Source organism: Nyctibius grandis, chromosome 4, assembly GCF_013368605.1.
Source record: "Nyctibius grandis isolate bNycGra1 chromosome 4, bNycGra1.pri, whole genome shotgun sequence".
NCBI lineage: Eukaryota > Metazoa > Chordata > Aves > Nyctibiiformes > Nyctibiidae > Nyctibius > Nyctibius grandis.
Window position 1 is genome coordinate 62710723 of NC_090661.1, and position 23113 is coordinate 62733835.

A 23113-nucleotide genomic window follows, 5' to 3' on the forward strand; every position below is an offset into this window, starting at 1 on the left:
TAGAGCTGCCTTTCTTAGAGTTACTTTCTCTATGAAATCAATGGGTAGAAGGAATTACTTCATCGTGTCAGTGTAGGACCCATTCCAGTTTACCATTAATAAAGTCAGGAGACCACCACCTCTGTTGCCTCTGGCCTCTCATATTGGTGTTTGTCTGGTGTACTTTCAGACCTCCTCAGGCCCTCTGGGTCTTCATTTCAGGCTGAAATTACTCTTTAGCACTTGAAATTCCCAAATCTTTTTTTATCTTTGAGGGTTTTTTTACTGTGCTGCTATCCCTGATGGCTTATAACTACAACTGAGAAAACAAAACTTTTTATTGAAATACATTTGGTAAATTCATGAAAACCTGTGTAGATAGTGCTTTCTGAATGAGCTGGTACTCAGGGTTTTTTTTTATTGTTGTTATTCAGTGTTTGATCTTGGCCGGTTTTATAACTGGATACTCAAGATTGGTCTTGAACAGAGGATTAGCAAATATCTGTTGAAATTTTCTTCACAAATAGTCTTTATGCAGAACTCGAGAGAAGGGGAGGAGAGTCCTCAGCTTGCAAGAGGACAGCTGAGACAGAGATTTGTGTAGAAATAACCTCCACATTTAGGACACTGATTTGAGATGCCTAGATTTTTTTGAGTGCTTACAATTACATAGCATTTTGTACATTCAAAATAACACTCCCATTGACATTTCAAGCTGAATAGGCATCAGCAGCCAGAAGGAGGAGTGCTGTGCTGAGGAATGCTGTTAAGTGATTTTTGCCCACTGTCTTTGTGGAACTCAGTTGGGCAGAATCCACTTCCATAGAGCAGCTGCAACTGTCTTGAGTAGGATGCCATGTTTTCCCTTTCTGTTTTAATTTCCTGTCTTGTTCAGTGCTTAATTTTTTTTTTCTGTTACTGCATCTGATTCTTTACAGATAAATATCCTTCGGTACTCAGCTCTCCTTTGATTCCAGAGCTAATCCATCCCTAGGTGCTAGGTGATACAAAGTGCCATCTTAAACTGTACAGTGGGTTTTTTTTTAACATATATGCATATATGTTCCCAGTGGGCTGCATTGTTTGCACAGTAATCTTAATTCTGACATTTTTTCGTTTGAGTGCTTGACATGGCAACCTTAATGTTTCTTGAGCATATACGTTGAAAAAGAGGTCAGACTGTGTTGACTGAATCATTGCTGAGCTACACCTTCAGGTATATAACATGCTCTGCCAGACTGGCTGACGGGCTAAATAAAAGCAACAGTAGGTTGTCATCGTCTTCAGGAGCTTGCGGAAGATGGGGATGGCCTGATTTCTCTGTGCTTCACATGCCCTTGCTGATGGCAGGAATTGCACAGCTTAAAGCCTTAGGGTTTTCTTTCAAAGGGATTCTGCTGTTAATATCCTAAGCTTTTATCTGTTCTACTCTGTGTCAATCTCTTTGTCTGTTTTGTATTTTCTTTGGTACTTCTGCATGCTCCGCTCTCCTTATTGTCCTGGTATGTTTGCCAGACAGATTTTGTTACTAGTTACTGTTTCATTCCAAGATCCCTCTCTCCTGGTTGCAGCCTTTTGTTCTGTAGACATCGTGATCAACTCTTGTCACTTCCAGAACTGGGCAGCAGATACTGCCTGCTGTGTCTAGTCGGTACTTACTAAACTGTTTAATAATTACTATTAATATTGGTTATGCAGAGTCTACTTGTACCAATTATGGATCAAACTTCTTTTAGTTGTTTTTAAACAAATTGGATTCAAGCCTTGACGTCTTACTCAGATATGTAACTAGGCAATATGGCAGGCAGGAAGCATTAAACAGCAAGATAGTCAAGCAGTACCTAGTGGGATCAAATGGGTTTGGCAGCCGTGTCCAAACAGACCATATCATGGTGTTCTTGTGTTTTCTCTATATCTTTAATTACATGCTCTAGTTCACGAACAGACACATTTTTTTCTATAACAATCTTAAAAAGTGGTACTGATCTAATATTTCCGAGTCTGCATGTTTTTCTCTACAATGCTGAAGGTGTTCTGCTTAGAGCTTTGTTAATTGCTTCCTTATTGTGCTAGTCATTAGTTTGCTATTTGGCCAGTTATTTGCATTCTCAAGTACTCTGACTTCATTTGAGCTGTGATGTAAATTAGGCTTCCTGGCTGTCTCTTTTAGGTTCTAATGACATTGTTTTCCCCTGTAGTAGCCTCACACAAAGGACATCTCTGAAAAATAAATTTCCCTCTGGTTGCCACCCCACCACCATTTTTTTTCCTCCTCCAACTCACCTGTTCTCCCCCCAACCCTGACTTCTTTTATCTCCCTTACCTATAGTCACTTCCCATCATTTTCCAGTTCAGTCTTTCTGACTCCAGTAGTTGTTCTCCTGTAATTTCTTTTCCCAGGCAACCTTGTATTATCATCATGTTGGTTTCTTGTTGAATCTGTTTCTCCTTTTCTTGCCCCAGTTTCTTGCTTTCTGGCCTTTCTTGTTTGCTTACTTTAACTCGATCATGACTTCCACCCCATCACATATCCTTTCATTTGTTATTCTTCTTATCTTTCCTAAAAATAGCTCCCTTCCTCCACTTGCATTTGCCTTCTTTCCTTCTCACTTCTGAAGTCAAGTAGCAGTCATCTAAACAGTGCAAGAACTTTCACATCCAGGTGCTCAAACTGCATTTAGCCTCACTGAAAATTGCAGCAATCCTGTACTGCAGTTACGGAATAATTTCATTTTTAATATCCAACTGGGGAAGCCCAGTGTTGGACAGATTTTTGAAAATGGGGCTTTGGGAACTGAAGTCTCAAGAAGTAAGCTAGACTTCTCAGAAAGGTTTATGCCTGTGAAGGTATTCAGGAAGACAGCAAAAATCTCTTACTATTAAGATTTCCTCTGGCAGACGTGAAATCCATGCCCCAGAGAATGGGCACTGGAACTGCCAAAGGTAAGATGGTTAAGGCAGAAATAGCTAGAATTTTTTTTTTTTTCCTTGGCCCTACTCTTGGAAACAGCTTGTTTTGGCTGAAATTCCCAAATTTGTCCTAAACCAGACATTCAGCTTGTGGTAAGCGTTGTCAGTTGTAAGGAACTGAAACAAGGGCTAATAATTGGACACTGGCAGGTAGCCTTTGTATTTGATATTGCCACTTTAGTAAGTGTAAAATTATGCAAAATGACTCGTGAAAAATTAATAACTCAGTTTCAGTGACTCATTATTACATTTACTATTTAACTCCTCTGCTGTTTTAATATATGATGAAAAGGAGGTAATAATGAAAGTCAATTAAGAATTTTAAGTAGACAGAAGTATTGGTTTTAGAATTGTTAGTGATTACTAAAAAGAAAACAAACTCTTAATTACTTTTTCCCTAGGTTTGAGTGAAATAAGCTACATGCACTCATGTCTCTCAAATATGTTTAAGAAAAGGTAAGTTAGACCACATTTGTTTCAGTTCAATTAAACTTGAACATGAATACTTCAGCTGCATGAGTTCTAAGAACATAGTATCACAGAATCACAGAATCACAGAATCAACCAGGTTGGAAGAGACCTCAGGGATCATCGAGTCCAACCGTTGCCCGAACACCACCCTGTCAACTAGATCATGGCACTAAGTTCCATGTCCAGTCTTTTCTTAAACACATCCAGAGATGGTGACTCCACCACCTCCCTGGGCAGCCCAACAGAATCACAGAATCTCATCCATCTTCTTCCTGCTACCCTGCTCTCCCCAGCACAACCACGGGCTGCCTTGCATTGTGCACATGCATCACGCAGGCTGGCCAAAGGCTGCTAGCTCCCTCTTCACTGGTGTGTTTGAACCCTGGCAAGACAGCATAGTATGATTTAACACAGAGGTGTAATTAATTTTTATATTCTTGCATCAGTAAATATTTCACTAATATGTTTTCTTTAGGTGGCAAGTGTACCCACTTCACTCATGTGTGACAGTAGAGGAACAAAGTAATGTATTTTTGGCTACAGTTCCTGGCTACAGAAAAGTAAATACTGTTGAATCATTACTTTTTTATTACGTGTTTGAAACCTTTTTCTAGAGTAATAATAGCAAATAATAATGTATATAAATTAATATTAGCTGTGCCAACTCAAATCAATGTGTGATGGCAAGGCGGTTGTGTTTTTTCAAGATGTAAACTGATTGCCTTTCTTACCAAGCTGTTACTTTACCTGGTATTTAGACCTCAAGAGAAGTGCAATAACAGGAAGTTTTCCTTAAATTACTGTGTGACGCTGTTTTTATCCTTCAGAATAATTTGTGTGTGTCGATTTTGCACCTGCATGACAGAACTGTGCTGCTGGTGGCACTGCATAGCAGAGTCCGTCAGTATGGGGGTCTGTCTCCTGCTTTGAACCCCACATTTTGGCTAGTGTCTTGGTTTTCTTTATCCCTGCTGATGGTGGTTGTTTTGTTATGACAAAGGCATAAGGAAATATTTCCATTCTTCCTCTGTATTGTCATATACTATACTACTTTATTATGCTTTTCTGATCTTGGGAAAAGAAAATAGAAGTTTTCTTGTGTTGTATTGCTTTTTTCATATGCAGAGCAGAAATACTATGTTGCCATTACATTTATATTTTTTCATAGCAAGTTGGATTTTTCATGTAGAAACATTAATATGAATAATTTTTTCTTTATGCATTCATTGCTCATTTTTTGCTTCAAAACTCAGGTTATTCTATCTACAGACATAGCTGAGAGCTCTGTAACTGTTCCTGATGTGAAGTATGGTGAGTCACCTAAATCTTATAGTTGTGTATACACTGTATTTGTAATGTTTTCCTTACTTGTGCTAGCCTAAATCTCCATAATGTGTCACTATTTTACAAAGCATTGCTGTTGGAGTTTAATTTTAACAGTTGTTGAATTATTTCTTTCACAACATGGAACAGTTTTAAATCTGAATATATGAGCAAACAGTAGAGCTACTCAGTGGGGTGTTGATTTTAATCTTTACTGGAGGGGGTAAAAAATAGTGTTAAATGCAATAACAAGCAGAATCAGACCTCATGTGACAAGTACCTTAAGCTTTTTGTTCGCATTCTGACTATATTTTGAAATAATTGCTTCAGATTAATCAAATTCTGATATAGAATGTCTAAATGCAGAAATGATTGCCTTTTAATGCTTGTCATCTGCACCAACTGTTTATTATATTTATGTTAAAATCTATCTGCAGTTCTGTTAGTATTCAGAATATCCTGGGTCTGGTTGTTTATAAATCTAGTGTTCTCTTTATTGGTTTTTCAATAATTGAAATTTTCCTTTTCTGATAACACAAAATCAGCCAGTATTTTTTCTACTGCCATGAGGATAAGTTGTTTCGTAATAATACTAGATTATTTTTCGTAATTGCAGTGATAGATTTCTGCTTAACTAGAACTTCGGTTTGTGATGAGGAAACTAATTACCGAAGTTTGAGACTTTGCTGGGCATCTAAAACAAACTGTAATCAAAGAAGAGGTAAGACAACAACAGGTAATGGAAAGGAATTTTAGAAGCTAACCTTCATGGAGAATTATACGTTACTTTCCATTTTATTAACAGTAAAAAGCACAGATTATTTTTGGCATGAATAGATTATACAAAAACGCGATTCATTACCACGTCACGATATTTAAATGTGATTAAACAACTATGCCTGAATGTTTTATTTTGTTTGAATGTTTTTTATTTTGTTCAACTATTTTTCCAGAGGAATGTTTTGGTTTTTATTGAAAAATATTAGAATTCATCGACCATAAAACTTACAGGGATTCTTTGTTATTTAATAGCCCTTTTTTTTTAATCATGGTCCATTTTTAAAAAGGGGAGATAGGTACTGCTAGGTATTTACTAACTACTTGTGAGCTTCAGCAGTAAAAGAAACTTTCATGTCTATTTGTCACTTAAATCAGTTGAAATATCCACAGCAATGTCTCTAGTGTAGACCAGTATTTGTAGCACAAGGTTAAATAAGCTTTCATATCAGCTCTTCTAGTAAGACAGGACACTTAAATATCAAAATCTTTTAGTGTCAATTGAAAAGAGTACTAAATACATTAATAACAGTGACATCATTAGATATAAAAATACCCTCATTTTTAAATATGAGGACTTCACAACTACAGCTTTATTTCCATTTGGTTCTGGCTTGGTGTAGGTTATGACAACCAGTATTTTGTATAGCAGACTTGGACTTGGTATGCATATAACGTGAAAATACGGCCTAATTCTCTAGTGGAGTATTCCACTGAGTGGAGTACCCTTTAAGTTGTTGAAGGGAATGGTGTTTGGATTTTTGAAGATAGGCTTTCTGACTCTGTGTGTTTTCTATAAATAGAAGCTGAATCGTACCTCACTTCCTTCCACTTCACACAGTAGCTTGTCTTGGATTTTATGTTCTAGAAACTGCTGCTTTAACTGCGAGTCTTATACTGGAGGCTGTGTTTTTATACTGTATTTTTGTACCACTTTGTGAGAAATATTGCTAAAGAGTTTGCTTTTTTATATATATGAAAACTGTTTATGTTTTACTGTTTGTCATGGTATCTTAAAAGTTGTTTATATAGAAGATCTTTGCTAGCTATAGAGGCAAATAGGAAATCTGAGTATACTCCCTGTGTAAAGAAATACAAACGCAAAGCATATTCACTCTGCACATAGAATCTTCAGTTAGGAGGTATGGTAAAACTTGCATTGACATATTTATCTATATTAAATTTAGATTTGGTAGGACTTGCCTTTTCCTGATTTTGAGAAGGTGTATTTTAACGCAGGTTTTGTCATGTCTTTTCACTGAGAAAGATGGGTGCTGTTTTGAGGGCAGTTATATGTAAGAGGTATTTGGGTGAAATACTTAAGTAACTCTTGCTAGTTACTGCTGTTATGAAAGCAAAATTATTTCATCTGATCCTTATGTAGGAAAGGATAGAGAGAATGTCTCCATTAGGCCTGTCTGCTGCAAGAGAGCGAAATCCTGATCAGCCTGCAGCATCAGCTGTCACGTGCTGCTCAGGTGCCCAGAAGGCTTGTAGGTGGATGGGTTTTGAACAGCCTGAAACTTGGGCAGTTTATGAATTGGTGATTTGTTCTTTTATGTAAAGGTCGTGCTGGACGTGTTTCCAATGGGTATTGTTACAGGCTTGTACACAAGGTCTTCTGGACAGACTGTATTCCAGAGAAGTCAGTACCTGAGATACTGGTAAGAGTTTTTGGGAACATTAAGAATTTTTTTAATGTACGTGGTCATAGCAGAGGCAATGAAAAGAAGTTTTACTTTACTTTTCCTGAAGACAGTGTACAATTTGAATAGTTGCTAATAACTGTAACAGTGAATAGAGTTCAAGTTGATAAATAATTGACAAAGACCATTCTGCAGTTTTTTTCATAAAGGAGATGCATTATAGCAGTAAAATGGATGTGGATTAGAAATAAGCAATCTGTTCAAAAGAAAAATATCCTTAGGTACACAAAATTGATTTCAGATTGTACTAAATTGTAAACTTTAACTTATTTTTCATAGAAACGCTTTGTCACACTTCCCATGGGGGGGAAGTAATAACAATAACATTGTCTTCCCTTCAGCGTTGTCCATTGGGAACTACAGTCTTAAAAATAAAAAAGCTTGGTATGGGGGGACCAAAAGCCTTGCTGGCAACAGCTCTTTCTCCACCCAGCCTAGGTGACATTGAACGTGCCATACTTCAGCTGAAAGAGGTAGATATTCTTTTAATGTTGTTAAAGTTGAGGTAATAGAAATGTACTGTAGAAGTGGTTTTCTTGGTATTTAAAGGAGTAGTAGCCTTAACTGGAACCTGAAATAGGAACAGTGTCTGGAGAATCTTTTCTCACATTTGACTACTGTTTGGTTACTGTCTTCTTCAGCATAATTTCTGCAGTTACTTCATTAAAACAGGATTATAATTTCATCAGGGAGTAACGATACTGTTCATGAACTAGCATCTGTGGTGAGAAATAGAAAAAAGAGAACTTGAACTCTGTAAGGGAAATTGTTTATTAATAAGTAGCAAAATCACACTCTTACACCTTATGATGTATAGGGATCAGCTTGAAGATCCTCTTCTCACCTGTGCAAGGAAGTTGGTGATTTTGCTTTTCAATTATAAAGTTGATATGGGGTAGAAGATTCATTGGATTAAACTTTTTCTTTTCCAAAGTGCATAAGAAATCGTATTTGTATACAGTAGTTTGCTTTTATATCCAGTATATGTAGTAGAAGCTTTGGTTTCAAAATACTAGGCTTTTAAAATTAAGAACTTCAGTTTAATTACAGTTTTGATACTAACTGATGTTGCTTTGAGATAATTGCTTGCTTCTTGTCTTCTTTTCTTGCAAACTGGTCTTATATTTACTTCGTCAACTTTTACAAGTGAATAAATTTTAATTTCTCTAGCTCGGAGCACTTAAAACTTGTGTGCAAACAGAAGAAAATCCGTATGATGGTGAGCTGACTTTCTTAGGAAGGGTATTGGCACAGTTGCCAGTGGATCTGCATCTTGGAAAACTGATAGTCCTTGGGCATGTCTTCGGGTGCTTAGAAGAATGCCTTATTATAGGTAACTGAAAGAAGAACATGTGAGAACATTTCTGTAAAAACAAGTGATTTGCAGGTTTTCATTTTGATTTGTTTTTTTGTTGTAGCTGCAGCACTCTCTTTGCGGAATTTTTTTGCAGTACCTTTCAAACAATATGTTTATGGATACAGGTATTTCCCTAGATGTTTTACAACTTCCTGACTACACTGGGGGGCGGAGGACTAAGTTGACCACTAAATACAATTTTTCATGTCTAATTTTCTGTCAAAGTACTAAGCAGTGCAAAAAGCAGCTTTTCCAGGGCAGCTGGGATACTGAAATCTATTTCTATGTGAACTAATTAGTATCACAGAGCTAACTCATCCTTTTCTGAGTGCAAGACCTGATTCTTCAGCTTTGCCATTCAGATGTGAACATGTGGCAGTGTCTATTAAAATATGTTTTTAAAATAATACATTTTTAAAAATTCAAATCTTTAAAAAAAAAATCCTTGCTGTCCTGCTTATACAGTGTACCTTCAGCAAGGATATGTGAATAAGAACAAATAATTACAATAAATGTATAGACCTTGTGTATTGAAATCCTGGAAGGTGTTAATAGTGTAGCATTCTGAGCTGTTATAATACATTTGATATTTGAAAAAAATATTGTTGATAATTCTTTTTGTTTGTATTTCCAGGAACAAACTGTTTTTTGCAGGGAATAGTAAGAGTGACTGTATTGCAATTGTGAATGCATTTAAGGTAAGTCTTTCCGGCTTGTCTTCCAGTGAAATGTCATAGACCAAGATGGAGTTCCTCATCTTTGTAGGATCAGTGCAGTATTCGTGCTTTGATGTTGTTAAAAGTTGTTAAAACCTTAGCATTACTCCTAGCTACTTAGTGGTACTTCTTGAAGGCTGTGTCCCACTGTATAACACTACTAGTTCTGATGGGTTAATTTTTACCACTCTGAAGGAGCTGCACAAGTTTGCACCAAAGTAAGGTGGCAAGAAATGGGTAAAAATGGGTTGCAAGGCTCGGTTTCTGGGTATATTCGCTACTTCTCAGTCTCCTATGGCTTTTTGAGGTATTTGTTCTACTAAGCAGGTGGAAAACAGCACAAAGAGTGGAGAAAGAGTGAGAGCATGCTGGTTATCTCAGTCTTCTGCTTGCTTAGAAGTAGGAGCAGATTTTGAACAAGATGGGGACAAGAGGCTTGGGTTCTCTTGACCGCCTGTGATCCTTTCAATAAAGGAGCTGTTTTACACAGGGAGGTAGATTCTTTCCAATCCAGGAAAGTTTACCTGTGTCATTCCAGCTACTATAAAGTCAATATCTCATTGCCTCCGACAGAACAAGGGGTGGCTAAGTGGTAAGCAGAATGAAGGTTCTGGAATTAATAACTTGAGGTGCTGAACAGCTTTCTAAGGTAGCATATCTGCTGTCTGTGCTACTGAGGATCCCTCTGCAGCTGTTACAAATCTTGTTATGAGATTGAAGTCTTCTGAACTGTAATACTTACTGGTACTGTGCCTTCTCATGTTTCTCTTGAAGGTCTGCTTGGTTTATTTTCCTGTGTCTTAATATTTTGTCTACATCTGCACTGCTTCAAGACTTCTTTCCAAATTGTCTCTGAGCCTTTTTAGGAGGGAATGATAAAAGCCCTGTCATGGGCAGCAAGAAATTTGTATTTGCTGCAGACCTAGGTCTTCCAAATTACAGATACCAACAACATACAGCCTCCAGTGGTTCAGGAAAGTCTTTGATCATACTGAGTTCTGCTTCCTAATAAATTAAAATTTTTTAGGAAGATACCAGGTTTTGGGGCAAAATGTTTTTCATCAGCCTTGGAGGGGTTTAAATGCTGTTGAATTAAAATATAATTTTTTTTTTCCTAAATAAATCTCATAAAGCATTATTAATTTATCTAGACAGGGTTGCCTGTAATTTGAGCAATTAGCAGTAATCAGGATCAAATTCCAGTAAGAAAGAGTATATTCTGAGTTTTTCAGAGTGTTCCTTATCTCCTCTGCAAAAAAGTCTCGTCTTTTACCAGATAATATTAATGTGGACAATGTCCCATTTTAGCTCAATAAGAACAGATTTACACAGGGACATTCTTTTGTTGATGCAAATACTGATTGATACAAAATCACACTGAACTGTTGTGGTATGAACTTGCTTCATTCTGCTAGCTAAGAAGTTATACTACAAGTGATAGCAGGTTGCCTCTTTTCCCTTATCTGTGCTGTTTTGCTTCAGGTCAGCTTATTTGGCCATGTAGGCTTGCAGTGTTTGTAAGTGATTGTTAGTATGAGCCTAAAGCAGGACTGAGGTGTTCAGTCTCAGGCTGTGAATGTTAATAACCTGATGACTCATCCATTAACCTGATGACTCATCCATCTTTTCCAAAAAGACTGTAGCTTTCTTGCTGTTGTGCTTTTGGGTAGGCAATCCACTGATGATCACAGGAAATTCTGGTTTATCATAAATCCACTTTAGTCAAGGCTGAAAAATTCATAGCTTTTCTGTGGCATTTCTCTCTCTATTGTAATAACCAAAAATAAAATGCCAGAGACGCGGTGATATTGGTAGCTCCCTTTTAACTGAGGGCAATTTGAACTGGTAAATTCTAGTACAGAATGAGTTTGGTATCCTTTCTCCAGACTTCATAGCTTTGACTTTGTAATATTTTATCTGTCCAAATGGGGTTTGCTATACGCTTGACTGTTCAGTAGCCCAGTACCATGGACAGAGGTCAGTCCCTGCAGTTACAAGCGGCGCGGGTAGAGCATAGGAGAGACTTCTGCTAGAGGAATTTACTATTCACAATCCAAGGTTTTACATTATGGATGGCCTGACATGTTCTGTAATCTTCTGGAGACTCCAAAATCTTCAGCTGCAGACTTAATTTATTCCATTTGGTGTATGTTGGCCTTTTTTCACTTTGGTGAAAGCTGACTTGTTTTTCTGTGCTCTGGTGTCAGAATTTTATGAAGCACATATACCACATGTACCCACTGATCCTGAGGCTCAAGCATTATCTTTTCTGAATTCCCCTTATTGTGCTGTATACTATACTTCCCTTTTGTCCTGTTAATCTGAAGGTGGTATTTGTATAAACCAGTATGTTGTCCTGGAGAATAAACACAAACATGCAAACAGCTTCCTATGCGGTATCTCTATGTGTGAGTGATGTGAAAGCTTTTATGTTTTGAATGGCTGACTATCAGAAAAGAACAGGGAAAGAGCTTGTTTTCAAACTCCCGGGTTCATATTAGATTTCTTCCAGGGTAGGCTGAAGTCCTCTGAGTCATTAGCATGTCTCTTTTAAGCCCTTGCTTATGAAGAGGTTTCAGTGAATTAGAAAAGGTCAAAAGCTTTGGTAGTAGAAAGAGGAGAATCCAGGGGAGGAAAGGCTAATCAGCCTGGTTTAAGTGATACGATTTTTAAAAGAGAGAGAGTTTTAAAAAGAAAAGGTAATGTCAAATAAGTGGAGTTTATTTTTCTGACATAAGGCTTGAATGTGGAAGTGGTGGATATCAAAAGCATTATTTAAAATCAGTATATCAGACAGCCTCAATCAAGGTAGGGAAATGCAGTCTGGCTATTCAACTATGCTAATAGTCAGTGTCCACACTGGAAAGCTGGAAAATTGTACTATGAGGTGGCTTTCTGTCAAACTAGAAGAAATGGATTCTGCAGGCATCTGTCATAGATTTGCTGTCTCAAAGCAAGGACAAAAGAAAGGTTCTGAAAGTAGCCTGCTTTATTACAGCATCAAATCAAAGCGTCCAAGTTGTTCTATTTATGAATGCTTGCATGTACTTTAATACTCAGTCCATCTCCTCTCAGAAAACTAGGTGGATAGCCTGTTGTATGTTGCTGTGTTATCAGGTAGCTGTTGTACCTCTCCCAACACAAATCAGGACTTAATCCTTTCAAGCTTCAGAACATAACATGCTCAGTCCACTTTTGGAATGTACAAAGATCTAGAATATATAAGCTACGTCCAACAATTCAGTGACCTAAATGCTATGTTTGCAGTTTAGTTGGAGGACCTGTTGGCAAGTTTGAGGCAGTATATGTAATTGCAGTTCATCCAATAGTGCTTAAACTCCTTTTCAGTCTGTAGATGTGGCATTGCATGCCATAATCTCTAAGCTGACTTCAAGGCAGAATAGTTGTCTTCCTACACCAATTCTTGTTCTTTAGCATGTCGTAGTACAACATTTGTAACCCTGACACACTTCCAACCCTCCAGTAATGCATCCTTAGAATTACATTTTGCAGCCACACCGCTTTGTGTGTTCACATACGAGCAAAGGAACACCTGGAGTTCTTGCCCACCTTCAACAAATTAGAGTCAGACTATCCATAAGAGTGAGAAGTATTTGTATCTGCTTAGGAACCAACCAGGCAAGCATCATATTAGACTAGAATCATTAAATAACTAAGGTTGGAAAGAACCTCAGGAGGTCTGTAGTCCCATCTGCTCAGCGCAGGTTCAGCCATGAAGTCAGTCAAGGTTACTCAGGGTTTTATAGACAGCATGCTCAAAAACCTGATCTAAGTTGGCCCTGCTGCGTGGGATGTTGGAACAATTGATCTGAAGAAGTCTCCTCCAACCTAAATTACTGTGATTCGGATTTCCTTATACTCTTTTGTGCCTAAATATCTGTAGTCTGTGTTAGCCCAAGGGCACCTCTGTTTTTTAAATCGGTGTTAAAGAATTATCTTCAGTATAGGTATGGAAAAAACTTTTTAGTTTTAAATGTCACATTTATATTTGTAATAATTATTACTAAAGCACTACAGTTTGTGCCTGAGTACTACAGCACTTCTTTCTTAGGCATGGCAGGCGTGCAAACAAAAAGGAGAGCTGAGACATCCCAAGGTTAGTTAAACTTTATTTCTTGATTTCTGTTCAAGATTGGTGACTTCAATGTTGGAGTATTTTATATTCTTAGTAAGGAATTTTGGCTAGCAATCCTTCTTTATAACAGTTGTGATTTTTCATAAGTAAATAGAAGCATGGGCTTTGAGAGAACATGAGTCTTTGAAGGCAATCCCTTATGTAGTCCCTTTCACAGATGGACACCAGTGGCCAGAGAGTTTGAAATCCAAGCTGAAAAGGGAAATGGAGCTGTAGTTGAAAGAAATATTTTTAATACACTTTAAGTGTCTCATTTTTTAAAGAAACACACAAATCTCCCCACCACCACCACCAAAAAAACCCTGAAAGATGGAAGATCTTTATGTGCATCAGTCACAAAAACCAGCAGGATGCACACAATAATTGCTTCCAGTCTTTCTTTTCTGTGTATAAGATAAAACCATTTTTATTTCTCTGCTTCTTTCAGACCATAATATGCTCTATGAACACGAGTGTGTAACATACACTGAGTTATGAGTAGCCAAGATGGCCAGAATCTGTCTGATAGTTACGCATCCAGATAAAGAAGTTCTGTCTTTTTGGAAGAAGTGTCCATCTTAAAGTAGATTCTGTAGTAGCAACACAGAGGAGTTAGATTTGTGGGTTTATATGAAAAATTTAGATGACCCACAGGTATACTGGTGGTAACCAAAGTATAGTTTATTAGTCAAATATGTAATTGTCTTATATTTTCATACATGTCCTATTACTCAATTGATACGGATGCAAAGCAAGCTGTGAAATGAGATCAAATTCTTCCATTGCTGTATATAACTGTTATTTGTGTCTACACAGAAGAATATGAGAGACAGCTCAGTAGCAGTAGAAGAAACAAGTTTCTAACAATTTTTGCATTTGCATTTTTCACTTTTTTTCCAGGAAGAGCTTGAGTGGGGTCGATCAAATTATATTCATATCAAGAAGGTCAGAGAGGTAAGATGAAATAGATAATCATTTTTATAAGTAGAAGGACTTAACTTTCCTTATTTTCTACAAACGTTAAGATCTTGGATAAGCCTACTGTATTATTGTGTATCTATCAATATACATATATAGAGAGATGTATAGCTTCCTTAAATAAACTGAATTTTTAGGTTTTGTTTCATTGGAGGAGAGGTGGTACTATTTAAAGTTGTCAGAGAATATTGGGACTCCAAGTACCATTTAAGACAGATCAGACAGAAGCTTTATTAACCATGATCATAGTGAGCAAACACTCGGGCAGCATTTCACCCCTCTGCTCCTCTCTTTTCTCTCAAGTGGTTGCAGAGACCCAATTTCTATACGAGTACCCATGCCAGGGAGGGATGGGCTCTTTAAGTAGCTTGTTAACTGCCACAATTGACACTATGGAGAGATGGCTTTTGGTGGAGTGTAGGAGTGGCACATCCAGTATTATCTTAGCTCAGAAGTGGGGGTTGGAAACAGTCAGACTTCTAGCTTTTAGACTAAAGGAATTTTCCTTTTGTTAGGATAAACAAAGTGTTGTTAAATTATTAACTGGTTAACATATTTTTAACATTTTTTAAGAGCCCTCCAGTATTGCTAATTCTATAGGTCCTTCAGTTCCACTGGTTGTGGTGTCACTGCTGTTGCACTGTTGTTACATAACTTCTGTCTTATAGTTAGGATAATTTTAAGGAAATACAGTTATATAATGAGGACTTGAAAATTTGTGGGGCTTTGTTGCTAACATTACTGCACCAGTAGGTAAAAAAAAGCAAATTGTGTAAACCTGAAGAGCTGAAGGTTCAGTCTTATGTGATAGCGTCCTGGGTAGTTGGTGTTCTCTTGGCCTAATTTCAGATAGTTCAGGAAGAGGTTGTGCATGATGTAATAGTTCAGGAGTTTAGAATGGACACCTACACTAACACTTACTAAGAAGATTTGGTTTTTTTTTATTTGCCACACTTTTAGATACTAGTTTTATAATTCGTTTTGTGGAAGTGGATTTGCAGAACTGAGGCAGCCACACAGACTGGTTTCTGATTATGGTAGTTGTCCTGTGAGGAAAACAACAGGACTTTTTCATATCCTAAAACTACCAGCAGCAGAAAGGAAAATGTAGATATGAAGCAGCTGAGCAGGCTGTACTTTTCTACATTTGCTCCAAAATCACTTGGGACAAGGAAGGCATTCACTGTGGTTGGAAGACCAGTGGCTGCTCATGGAAGCTTCTTAGAAATGTTTAGGATTGAAAGCTGAACAGAGCATGTTCTGCTTTAGGGCATAAGTTTGATCTCACTTAAAGTCATCATGGGTATTTGCTAAACTGCGGGTGCAGCATGTGTGGTCACTGCTACAGTTAGGTGCCGAAGTCCAGGTTGGTGTTAGCATGTTTTTTATCTTTTAAGATACAAACCCAAAATGATTTAAACGGAGAATCAGTATATTATCTTGTAAAAGGTTATTTCAGTTCTTTTTCTAATTTTGCTCTATATCATGTATGCATAAAATGCTTTGCAATGACAAAATTCTACTTTATAAAGAGATGTCAAGAAAACTGCTCGTCAAGTACTGCTTTCACAGTACTGAAATTATTTTCCAAAGTCAAGATGGTAAGCAGTATATTAGGTGAAATGCATACTAGTGTCACCTAAAAAGGAAAGGGAGTTTGCCCACTTATTTAGACTTTTACTAACAGATTCTATTTTAATTTGTGGATGGTTTTGGTCTGTTTAATATTTAACTTAGAGTTTGTATTTCAGGTGGCAGAGTTATTTCACAACTTGAAAAAGCAAGTCAGAGCATTTAACATGTGCGTTAATGCTCAACCATCTGCTATGGATCAGGAATGCATATACAAACAACGCTTCATTTTGCAGGTAATGCTTTATTGACTCTTCAAGCAAGAGCCATTATTTACAAAATTTATAACTGGATTTTTATATACTAGTACTGATGAACTAGTATTACACCCATGTTTCAAAATTCTCTGTAGATTTTGAGATTGCAGGTGAAAAAAAAATAATTCTTTTTCACTACTTAGAAGGACAACTCATGTTACTTTTAATGGTTCAGAATTCACACTAAGTTGCTCCTCTAGCTGTCCCTTCACTCTGACAGTTCATCAAAAAATTAGTCTCAGTATGACCAAGTCATACTGAGATTAATTAAACTGCGTATCTAGAGTAAACTTTATTGAAGTCAAAAATACTCTAAAGGAGGATGGTTTGTGATGGAAGGCTAAGAACTAACAGGTTTGAAAATGGTGTTTCCACTTGTTTTGAGTGCTCTATTTGGGCCACCACTGGCTTGGTTGGTTATTAGGGTGGGGGGGAAGAAATTAGATATCTTTCAGCTATTGTAACTTTATGAAATTTCCAATTAAATTTCCTGTCTTATTTGGACTAATTAGTAGTGATTTTGTTTTCACAGACCTATTTATCATTTCAGTGGCAATTGGTTTAACTGTGTAATCAGTGAACTTTTTCAGAGCTGAATTGTTAAATACTGTAAGATGTCACATGAAAACTGAACAAGTTTCATGTAGCTATTTTATGTTAATTTATTTAAAATTGAGGGTCTTCTTGATATCATGGCTAACAGTTATACTTTATGTAGAGCAAGTCTGCATACAAAAATATTACAATCTTGTAAAATTGTTCCAGAAGTTGAACTCATTCATGAAAGTATGTTTTTAAGGATTAACATGAGTTAATGTTTAGTCCAAAATGACAGTAATACATGGAAGGAGACAGGAAAAAATCTTCATATGAAGATCTGTCAGTATCTCTTTATGTTGCTAGTGTATCTCTTTTGAAGAAGCTGAATATAATCTGCTGTGTGTTACAAAATATTCTCTTGATTTTAGGTTGCAATAGCTGGTGCTTTCTATCCAAACTACTTTACTTTTGGAAAATGTAATGAAGAAATTGCTGTGAGAGACCTTGCTGGCAAAGATCCAAAAACCACTGTAATGGTATGTTAAGAAGGTGAATGACTGAAAAGTAATAAAAATATGTAGTCTTTGGGCAGTATTTTCAAGTTTTGTTCCGTCTTGGGCAAGGATAGAAATAACTACTCTGATCCTCACTTGGTAAGTTGTCTTCTCTCCCATCTCCCTTTCTTACAATATAGTAAACATTGTGTGGGTGGGCAATTTTAGAAGGATTCCTACTGAGGACTGCCTCTATGCATTTGATTGCTAGTCTTGCACAGACAAACAACTTTATTAAAACTAATAAAAGATTTGAAAAATAGAACAGGACTATCAAGGGTACTTTTTAGTGAGTATTTATGAAATACGTTGATGCAACTTTAATGTTACTTTTTTGTAATCACCTCCTTGATAGTGCATGGCATACATGCTTGTTGCTTTAAGGTTACTCAGGTGTTGCACTCTGCTTTCTTTTTATCTTCTTTTAGAAATATTTTTTATCTGATTGAATAAGTACACATTTGATGTGTTGATTTTGCAAAATGGTACACAATCTAAACAGGAAAATGTTTGGTGTATCTGAACTAGGTATAACACTGTAAAATAACCATGACTTATGCTTAAACAAAACAAACCTACAAACCACTGAGCCTTAAAGAATAGACTTGTATTGGCACAAGAGAAAACAGTTAGGTGAAAAGGTGGGAGAGAAACTCATTAAAAGCTTACTGACAAGGAATTTTTTCGTGCTTTACTGCTTACCCAAGAAGAGAGGCTAGTTCTGTACTGCAGGAGATGCTGGCATGGCAGTATGTGTGCACACATTTATGTATGTTTTTGAAGTTTTTAACATATCGTTTCAGGATATTGAAGCAAAAAAAAAAAAAAAAAGTCCTGTCTAACAGGCTAGACTCAATCTGGTGGAATAAAGACAAGATTAGTCTTGCCACAACAACATTGATTGAGATTAAACTGTTAGCTCTAACGAGCTATTTACTTTTCATGTATGTTAACTCTTGATCTGCTCATGTATCAACTGCTTGTTATCTTGAAGAAGGAAGAAGTAGCTGCTTTGTCTTCATCAGTGTAAATGATCTTCCTGGGCACAAGTGCTGCATGTTCCTCAAGCTCTCAATCTGAGAGACTCTTCTTATGGCCGTATGATGCTCCTAATGGTGTGTGCCAAAGATATAAAAGGCAATTATTCCTCCCACTCTCTGGTCTCTCCAAGTCATCTTGCCTTGAGGCAGTTTCTGCAGTCTGACCTAGACCATGTTTTTGACCAGCAGCTGATCTTCATACTATAACATCAAGACATATGAAGATTTTCTAAAAATAATCTGTTCTTTCCTGTCTAAGATTTTAACAACCGAAGAAAAGAATAGACAGTTGTATAGCCCCTGAAAAATAGTTCAAAGTCCAGAAGTCTGAACTTGCTAGTTAGGAGTTCTGTGATTCTGTATTAAAGCAAGATCTCCTGTGAGAGATGATTAAGAAAAAGGTAGAGAAGTGGCTATCTGGCTACAGTGGCGTATCAATAGTTGTGAAACTACAGCCTTAAACTGATGTAAGTTAGTGCTGCTGGAGTCCTGCTTTGCTTTTGGCTGTACATGCCCTTTTCTTATGTTGGATCTTGTCTGCATCTTGAGGGAGCCAGATGTTAAAGTAGGAAAAAGCTATTCTGTTGCTTTGTAGAGTTAGTTTTCAAGGTAGTTTAGCTCACAGAATTTGTGAAATGCATGATTATGTCTCTTGTTGCCTTGGTCATACATGTTAAAGTCATAATCCATTATACTTAACTATATACGATTTATGGAATCCACTGTACTTAACATTATGCAATCCAGAATACTGAACAGAACACCTTTGAAACGATGTTGCAACTCCAGTAACTTCAGCAATTTGGAGTGGTTTCAGGATTAAAACCCAAGAAGAACAATGAAATAATTTAATAATGCAATTTGGAAGAGACCTCATGAATCCATCTAGTCTGGTGATAAGGTCAAAGCAGGATTAACAGTGAATTCAGAACATGTTCGTCCTCGTTTTGCAGGGATAAAATTTATAGAATCCCTTTTCTGTTACATTTTGTTTCAGTTTGTGGCCAGCCATGCTATGGTGATCAAGACCATTAGCAGTAAGCCAGGGCAGCTGACCCAGGCTGGCCCAGAGGTGTATTCTATAACATTAACATCACATTCACTATAAATGGGAAATCTTGCTGGGGGTAGGGGGGACTATTTGCTCTGCTCTCTTTTCTCTCTTCTCCTCTCTTCTCTTCTCAATGGTTACTATCTCTGGAGGGACTTGCCACCACTCTATGAGCTAAGTATAATTTTGTGTCTTTTGTATTAGTATTGATATTGGTTTTCTTATTTTATTAAATCTGTTTAAATTTCAACCAACAAGTCTCCCTCCTTTTCCCAATTCCCTTTCTCGCTTGGGGAGGGGAGATTGGGTGATAGAACAAATGGTTATTGTTTAGCCCTGGGTGTGGGCTAAACGAAGACAATGTTGCTTGGGCCTTTATCCACTTGGGTTTGGAAAAAGCTCTGAGGATGGAGATTCTGCAACTTCCCATGGGATCCAACCTGCCTGAATAAACCAAACTGTGCTGTCCTAGACTTCAGGATGTGTATTCTGCTATTTATCTTCCTCATTCTCCTCAGGATCTTGACCTCCCTTCTTCAGTGGTTGCTCTGGTCCAGGCTGCTGTTGATTATCACTTCCATAACAAGTTCCACACTGTTCAGTAATAGCAAATCCAGAAGATCCCTGTTTGGCTTGTGACCTGTGTTAAGAAGTTATTTTCAACACCCTTCAGAAATCTAGGAGCTTGTGTCCTGCCCTTCTAGCAAGTTATCAGGGACCTTAGTGTCTCCCTGTAAGATGCAGAGTTTGTGATCTGGAGACCTCTGCAAGTTGCTAAAGATTGTCTGCTTCATCCTGACTGACACTCTGTTACAAATTACCACCTCAGTGTTAACCCTTACTGACCTCTTTCTCTTATCCTGACCCACAAGATCTGGGTTGTCCCATTGTCTGCTCCATGTAAGAGCACCTTACGTTTGAGCTACTCCTTCACACAGGGAAGACCAGGAGGTTGCTCTTTGTCATCCCTAAGCAGCATATATCCATCCATGAGCACTCTCCAGTTGTGCAAGCTGTCCCACCATACCTCAGTAATTCACTACGTGGTAGTTCTGCCAGGACATTCAGGGCTGTAGCTCCTCCTGTTTCCCAGGCTATGTGCACTGCCTGGGATGTAGTTCCCAATGGTGGTCAAGGGAGCATAGCAATCCATTGCTTTTCTGTTACAAGCAAAAAGAAGGATACTAGACAGCTTCTAGGAAAGATTATCTACTGGTTTGAGGCAGTAGGGCAGCATTAGCAGCAAAACTCTGATTTTACTGTCTTTTGAGATTTTTGAATTTAATATAGTATATAGTGTTTTGGGGATTTGTTGGGGTTTAGATTGTATATCACTGTTGCACCTCAAGTGAAGGAGGAAGCTAACTATTCAGGGGAACTTAATAATGCATTAAAATAATTGAATGTATCCAAATTTAACTTCTTTTTCTTAACAGCTGAAGAATATTCCTCCCTATGGATATCTATACCATAAACAGTTGCAGTCACTGTTTAGACAGTGTGGGCAGGTAAAAGCTATTGCCTATGATGGATCAAAGTAAGTATAAAATAATTTAAGTATCCTGCCTTTCTCATGTTCTCATTTATGAATCTAGTAATGAATTTCTTTCTTTGTCAGCACACCACTGACAAAATGAGTTTGTTTATTCTCGTCTCTTTGGAATCAGTAATGTATTTTTAATGCATTGGCTACAGTAAGAAAGATAGTTTTGAAGTTTGATATGCATTGCTTGGAATAACATTAGATAAACTAGCTGAGTTAGAGACCACTTTCTCTTTTGTCTCTTCTGTTGTCTGACAGTGGACCTTAAACTGCAGCTGATCTGTCTGTATTTATTTCTAACTTGTATACTGAATTTAGCTCATTTGTCCAGTCAGATGGCTTTGCACAAAATGCATGTGACTGGCTGTTTTAGCTAATCTTCCAGCTAACTTTGAACTACAACTGCCCAAAGCTGAATTCATGTAGCCCTTCTTATGCCTTTTCCAATCTTGAATTCTTTTCTTTTTCACATACATTTTTCACATCCTTTCTATTTGTATTAAATATGCTCAGTAAATTTGGTATGTGCTTGTGAGAATATTAGGAAGTTTTCTTATAACCATCATGATAATTAAAGTTTTAAGGTGCATAAGAACAGTAGGCGAAGCCTGTGAGGAGCCTGCTTTTTACTGTTTGCTGACCTGCTAAGATAAAGACAAGGAGAAAAAATGATGGCTGTTGTGTTTTTTTTTTGTTGGGTTTTGATTCCTCATCAAGTATTTATTGCAATTTTATTTAATGGGTTGTTTTTTTTTTTTGAACAGGGCTTTTGTGGAGTTCTACCGTAACCCAATGGAGGGCTTTAAGATTCTTCCTGCAGTGTACCTGTCAGTCAAGATGTCACAGCTGAAAATTCCTTTTGAGCTGAGTGTTCATTATCCAGATGATATTGAAAGGCAATTGCAAGGTGTGACAGCTGCAAGTGTGAAATCTCTAAGGTAATTGTATTGCATATGGAAAATGAGTTTCTTAGCAGTGAAATGAGGTTTGCTGGATTCAGTGGGAATTTCCTTGGAAGTGTGACCAAGGAAGACATGTTAGGTTCAAAAAACAGATGTGTAAACTTGATACAAGCAGGACGTTTTTGCAGGACTAGAAATAACATGATTGTCTTAAATATTTCTTTATAATTAAAGGTGTTTTACCATTTAAGAGAACTCCCAACTATATGCTGTCTTTTTTTTTTTTAAGGTTCTAGTCTATTTGCCTTTGGCATATGGAAATACGGATGTACACAGTAATTTCTGTTCACCCTAGAGACAACGTGGGGATTGCTAGAACCAAAATAAATAAAGAGTGGCATTTGGGGACATAAAAGAAAGGGAGGGAGGAGGAGTATAGCAACAGAAATTGGGGGGAAATGTAACAACGTAAGATGGGGAGGCATGATAGAAAATACTGATGAGGAATTCAGTGTAGCGAATCTCTTTGGTCTGCACCTGCTTGCTAGAAAAATCTGGCATTGTTATTATATACTGCCTGTGATTATCAGCTTCAGATCATACAAGCAACCTGCTAATATGGTAATCTGGCTAGCTTCTCATTGGTCTGCAGCCATTTTAAATATTTTAATATTTTAAAATAAGAAATCTAAAATAGGAAGGCAGAAATGAACTGGAACAGTTAAAGTGCAGGTGAACACTTCCAGTTGATTGTACTTAGTTTTTAATAAAAAATTTTAGCAGTTTCACTGTGCCCAAAACAGCACTTAATCTTTGTGAAAATTAATTCTTGAGGGACTCAAGAAGAAGCCTCCTAGGCTGAAAGACTAATTTTAGAGTTCTTAACTTTTGTCTAGTAAAAGGAGTATTTTTTTTATATATATATATATATATATATATATCTCTATAAAAAAGATATGCAGAATGTATCTTTGTGCTGTAGTGTACTCAATTTATGTTTAAAAAATAAACTTAGAAGCTATGCCATAGCAAAAAGCCTCACTATTTAACCTTAAATTTTTGGATTTCTAATAAATTGATGGCCCAGTTATGTCTTGGTATCTGTCTTCCTGTGTTTGGTCATAATGGCATTCAACCAGTTTCTCTGTAGTATTTTGGTTCTGCGTGGTCATTTTACATTCT

General features: G+C 37.1%; 1 protein-coding gene across 2 annotated transcripts in view; it reads left to right on the forward strand.

Moving 5' to 3' along the window:
* TDRD9 (tudor domain containing 9) overlaps positions 1–23113 on the forward strand; it is an 87449-nt gene that overhangs the window by 48308 nt on the left and 16028 nt on the right. For both annotated transcript variants that reach the window (XM_068399234.1, XM_068399232.1), the window contains exons 10-24: positions 3351–3405; positions 3896–3980; positions 4674–4731; positions 5360–5464; positions 7087–7184; positions 7568–7699; positions 8397–8559; positions 8645–8708; positions 9218–9281; positions 13372–13416; positions 14335–14388; positions 16164–16280; positions 17270–17377; positions 20923–21023; positions 21794–21967. In XM_068399234.1, coding sequence (XP_068255335.1) covers positions 3351–3405; positions 3896–3980; positions 4674–4731; positions 5360–5464; positions 7087–7184; positions 7568–7699; positions 8397–8559; positions 8645–8708; positions 9218–9281; positions 13372–13416; positions 14335–14388; positions 16164–16280; positions 17270–17377; positions 20923–21023; positions 21794–21967 — 1423 coding nt within the window. The remainder of the gene's footprint in view (positions 1–3350; positions 3406–3895; positions 3981–4673; positions 4732–5359; positions 5465–7086; positions 7185–7567; positions 7700–8396; positions 8560–8644; positions 8709–9217; positions 9282–13371; positions 13417–14334; positions 14389–16163; positions 16281–17269; positions 17378–20922; positions 21024–21793; positions 21968–23113) is intronic.